Source organism: Vombatus ursinus, unplaced genomic scaffold (genome assembly GCF_900497805.2).
Source record: "Vombatus ursinus unplaced genomic scaffold, bare-nosed wombat genome assembly UNPS02014777.1, whole genome shotgun sequence".
Taxonomy (NCBI): Eukaryota; Metazoa; Chordata; class Mammalia; order Diprotodontia; family Vombatidae; genus Vombatus; species Vombatus ursinus.
In genome coordinates, this window is record NW_020954555.1 from 3025568 (window position 1) to 3031191 (window position 5624).

At 46.1% G+C, this 5624-nt stretch overlaps 1 protein-coding gene across 1 annotated transcript in view; it reads left to right on the forward strand.

Annotated features, from left to right (window-relative positions):
- Positions 1 to 3805: 3805 nt before the first annotated feature.
- The window catches only part of LOC114045079 (protein THEMIS2-like), a 34200-nt gene continuing 32381 nt past the window's right edge, over positions 3806 to 5624 (forward strand). Inside the window, exon 1 of the mRNA XM_027864917.1 lies at positions 3806 to 4039. Coding sequence (XP_027720718.1) covers positions 3946 to 4039 — 94 coding nt within the window. The 5' untranslated portion in view covers positions 3806 to 3945. The remainder of the gene's footprint in view (positions 4040 to 5624) is intronic.

The window sequence follows — 5624 nt, forward strand, 5'->3', positions numbered from 1 at the left end:
CAGCCAGGAGGCAGGTTATCACTAGATTGAAGACTACTTGGGGAGTAGGCTAGGTTATGAAGGGCATTGAATGACAAACAAAGCACTTAGTATTTGCTCCTGAAGTCAATAGGGAGCCACTGGAGTTTAATGAGTAGGGGTTGTGTGTTAGGATCAGATCTTTGATTTTTTTTTTTTTTTTTGGCAATGGGGATTAAGTGACTTGCTCAGAGTCACATAGCTAGTAAGTGTTATGTGTCTGAGGCTGGATTTGAACTCAAGTCCTCCTGAATCCAGGGCCGGTGCTCTATCTACTGTGCCACCTAGCTGCCCCCATGTTTTTTGAATTTTTAAAAAATCACCTTAGTGGCTGAATAGAGGATGGACTGGAGTGGGGAGAGAGCGGAGGCAGGCAGGCCCCCCAGCAGCTAGTGCAATGGGCCAGGTGGGAGGTGAGGAGGTCCTCCACCAGGGTGGGGGCAGCATCAGAGGAGAGGAGGGGGCACATTGGAGAGATGCAAAGGCGAAATCAACAGTAATAGGGAAGGTGGGCGGAGGGAGAATTTAGGGGGAAAGATAATGAGCTCAGTTTTGAACATATTGAATTTAAGATGTTTACACTGGACACCCAGTTCAAGGTGTCTGAAACGCAGCTGGAGATGTGAGACTAGGGTAGCAGAGAGGATGGGGCAGGAAAAGTAGATTTGAGAATTAGCAGCGTAGAAATGGTAGTTAAATCCATGGAAGTTGTTGAGACACCAGTGGTTGGCTAGAGGTTATGATCTGGAGGAGCATCCAGCAAAGGAGCGGTCAGATAGGTAGGAGGAAAACCAGGAGAGAGTGTTGTCCTGAAAACCTAAAGAGAAGAGGGCATCAAGGAGGAAAGTGTGATTGACCACATCCAAGATTGCAGAGAGGTCAGTGACATGGAGGATCAAAAAAAAGGCCATTGGATTTGGCAACTAAGAGATCATTGGTAACTTTGGAGAGAGTAGTATCGATGGAATGATGAGGTCAGAAGCCAGTTTGTAAGGGCTTAAGAAGAGAGTGAGAGGAGAGAAAGGGGAGGCACCCATTGTAGAAGGACCTTTTGGAGAAGTCTAGCAGCAAAGGCTAGAAGAGATAGAGGGCAGAGATAGAAGGATCAAATGAGGGTTTTTTCAGGATAGGGGAGACATGGGCATGTTTGTAGACAGTAGGATGAGCCACTGGACAGGGATAGATTGAAAATAAGTGATAGATCGGGAGTGACAGAGGGGGTAGTCGGTTGGAGATGGGATGGAATGGGATTGCTGAGCAGGTAGAGGGGTTTGCCTTGGTAAGGAGTGAGGCCACTTCATGGGAGACAGGGGTGAAGGAGGAGAGTGGCAGAAGGCATCTGAATGATAGGAGATGAGGAAGGAGGGAGTTCATGGTGAATGGCCTTCAATTTTTTTTCTGTAAAATATTTTCTGTTTTAAGATGAGAGAATGGGGGAAGGGGGAGCCATGGGAGTTTTGAGGAGGTATGAAAAGGTTTTGGAAGAGCCTCTGTAGAGAGTGGATGGTGAGTTGATGCAGGAGGTGTAGTAGGACTGCCTGGCAACAGTGAGGGCCCGGAAGAGGTTATGTAACATCAGTTTGTGGTAAATCCAGTGAGAACGGCTGCGTGATTTTCTCTGTCTTTGTTCAGCAGCACACGTGCAGAAGTGTGGGCAGTGAATGGTGGGAGGGATCCAAGGCTGAGGCTTGGCCAGGTGTCAGTGACAGTATGATAAGGGATTAGGGATTCAAGAGAGGACAGCATAGAGTTGAGCTGGTTCTCCAAGGAGTCAAGATGGAGAGAAGAGGAGAGAGAGGCCCGTGCAGGGAAGATGACCTGGGAGAGAATTGAGGTGTCAAGGGATTAGAGGTCATGGCTGTGGATGTAGAGAGTAAGGGCGGAGGAAGAATTTGCTGAATTTGGGCACTAATTGGGCAAGAGGGTAAGGGTATGAAAAGAGATCTTCTCCAGATCTGGAGCCCAAGGGACATAAAGAACAGAAACAACAGTGATCTGTTGGGTGACTGTTTTCTGTGCACCTAGGTCTGGTCACTGAGTGACCCTTGGCAAGCTGCTTAAACTCCATCCTGCTCAGACTCACCATCTGTAAAATCAAGGGATTTTAGTGGTTGATTTATTAAGTCCCTTCTAGCCCTAACGTCCTAGAATCCTTGATTGGGGTTTCTCCAAAGGTAGAGACAGTATCTCTCAGTATATCTCACTAAGACTGGAAACTGAGTGGTTTTTTATTTTTGTTTTTAATGTGGTCTCCCTCCAGGAAATGGGGTATAGAAATCTATCCTGCCCCATAGGAAAATTGAAGGGGAAAGGGATAAGAGAAAGGTGGGGAGAGATAGAAGGGAGGGTAGATTAGGAGAAGGGGTATTCAGAATGCATGCCATCTTGGGGTGGGGGGGAGGGATGAGATGGGGAGAAAATTTGGAACTCAAAATCTTATGGAAGTAAATGTTGAAAACTAAAAATAAACAAAAAAATTAAATAAATAATGTGGTCTCCCTCATCAGAACATGAGTTTTTTTTAAAAAAAAATTTTTATTTTTCCTCAATTACATGTAAAAACAATTTTTAACATTCATTTTTTTTTAGTTTTGAGTTCCTCATTCCATCCCTCCCCTTCCCTGAGACAGTAAGCAGTCTGAAATGTGCAGTCATGTAAAACACTTCTGTATTATTCGTTTGATACAAGAAAACTCAAACAAAAAAAAAGGTGAAAAGTAGTATGCTTCTGTCTGTATTCTAACAACATTGTTCTTTCTCTGGAGGCAGTTAGCATTTTTCAACATGAGTCCTTTGGGATTGTCTTGGATCACTGTATTGCTCAGAATAGCTAAGTCATTCACGATTGTTCATCATGCAGCTTTGCTGTTACTGGGTACAATGGTCTCCTGGTTCTGCTCACTTCACTCGGCGTCAGTTCATGTAAGTCTTTTCAGGTTTTTAAGAAATCATCCCACTCATCATTTCTTAAGGCACAATAATATTCTAGAATGTGAGTTTCTTTTCTTTTCTTTTTTTTTTTGGGAGGGGCAATTGGGGTTAAGTGACTTGCCCAGCTAGTAAGTGTCAAGTGTTTGGTCTGAGGTCAGATTTGAATTCAGGTCCTCTTGACTTCAGGGCCAGTGCTCTATCCACTGCGCCACCTAGCTGCCCCTGAATGTGAATCTCCTGAGAGCAGGAGCTGCATTACTTTCCTGTTAGTATGCCCAGCACTTGGCCCAGTGCCTTGCAAATGGTCAGAGCTTAATAAACATATTCATTAATTCTTTTAGAGCTGAATGTGTTACTTGTATTTCCTGCCTTGTAGTCCTCGTCCTGCCATCTGAGATCACAAGTGTAGTCCCTCCTCCTTTAAGTGTAGACCATCTCTTCCTTCGGGATTAAAGGTCTCTGAGGTAGGGGAATTGTTTTCCCCCATCATATGGGGAACTCCTGAGAGACTTCCATCAGACTTAGTGTTTCCCAAGGGTGTAGACCAGGGGTGAGTAACCAGCAGCCTCAAGGCCACATGTGGCCCTCTAGGTCCTCAAGTGGGGCCCTTTGACTTTAACAAATCCTTTTATTAAGGGCTATAGACAGTGTTTCTCTGGCTCCCAAGGTAAAGGCGATGTTTCTCTATGTGGTTAGGGTACCTCTGAATGTTTCCCTAATCCCTGAAAAAAGCTGTTTATGATGACTCACAGGGCTTAGGCAAAGGGCTGGCGATCATGCTAGGGGAAGGAAGATGTGGGTGTGGGTGTGAAGGGACTGAAAGAGGTCCCTCTAAATTAAGCCAGGCCCCTCCCAGTATACGCCTTCTCTAGGGCTGGGACCGTAGCAATCTAGTGTGGTTGAAGCAGGAAGGAGAAGCAGGTACAGGAGGTACCCTCCAGAAAACTCAGCTAGAAGAGTGGCTAACTGATAGTGCGACCACAGAGGCCGAGGACCATGAAGCCCGTGGCTCTCCAGGACTACATCTGCTCATTGGACCCAGCCTCCCTGCCCCGGATCCTGAAGATATGCTCCGGGGTGTATTTTCAGAGTAAGTGTGACCACCCAGACCTGGCGCAGCACCTCTGCTTCGTGGGTATATATATCACTCACCTGTGGTATCCACCATTGCCTCTGTTTCTTAGTTCAGTAGAGAGGAGGACCCTGGCTTCCTTGCCTCCTGAGCAGAGCAGCTCTCAGTAGAAGGGGGTACTGAGCCTTCCTCAGAAGACAGTGTCCCTCAAAACTTTCTGGATTGGGGTCAGTCCCATCGTGAGGTTCTCATAGCAAATTTTTACTTATGTTGAGCCATTTTGGCCAGGGGGTGGGGTGCAATATGATAAGGGGTTCAAGAGAGGAGGACAGTGTAGAGTTGAACTGGTTCCCCAAGGAGTCAAGATGGGGAGAAGAGGAGAGAGTGTCTAGTGCAGGGGAGATGGCCTGGGAGAGAATTGAGGAGTTAAAGGACTGGTGGTCATGGCTGTGGGTGTGGAGAGTAAGGGTGGAGGAAGAAGAATTTGCTAAATTTGGGCACTAATTGGGCAAGAGGTTGAGAGTGTGAGAAGAGATTTTCTCCGGATCTGGAGCCCTGAGGGACATAAAGAACAGAAACAACAGTGATCTGTTGGGTGACTGTTTTCTGTGCACCTAGCTGTGGTCACTGAGTGACCCTTGGCAAGCTGCTTAAACTACGTCCTGCTCAGACTCACCATCTGTAAAATCAAGGGATTTTGGTGGGTGACCTGTTAAGTCCCTTCTAGCCCTAACATCCTAGAATCCCGGGTTGGGATTTCTCCAGAGTGATGGTGGTGGTGATGGTTGTTTGTCCTTTGTTCTTGAAGAGGACCATGACATCAGGCAGGTGATGCCATGACTTGCTAGTGAATTGGATTTAAGTGAGGGAGAGCTGTGCAAAGTTAACAGCCTCAGTTTCTCCTCTGGAGCCATCTGGGTCCAGTGGGGACGTATAGATGAGGACTACTGGACATGGCCCCCAATTGACTCACTGGAACCATCTAGAAGGCTCAATGGATAGAACCTTGGGCCTGGAGTCAGGAAGACCCAAGTTCAAATACAGCTTCTGACAGTCACTAGCTGCGTCCAAAGGTACTGCTACATTATCTCTCAGTATATCTCAGTAAGACGGAAAACTCAGTGTTTTTCTTCATTGGTCTTCCCTGCTAGAATGTGAGCTTCTTGAGAGCAGGGGCCGAATTACTTTTGTATTTGCATGCCCAGAGCTTGGACCAGTACCTTGAAAATGATCAGAGCTTAATTAACACATTCATTCATTCATTCATCTATCCATTCATTTATTTGCTCATTCAGGAAATAAGATGCTTGACTCTTGACTTGACTCTTTAGGGCAATGCTGAGTCAGAAATGTTGCAGACAGGATTTGTGGTCAGGTACAGGTTTAATGAGATGATCTGTGAGATTCTCTTGAAGTGGCTATTAGTAAAGTCAGTGTTTCTGTTAGATTCCTGCAACACCCTGCTTGTACTAGAGGCATCCAGGTGGGACAGTAGGCCTGAAGTCAGATAGAGTTTAGTTCAGATCTGGCTGCCTAATCCTAAGTCACTTTACCTCTACCATCCTCAGTTTCCTCAACTATAAAATGGGGATAATAATAGCAC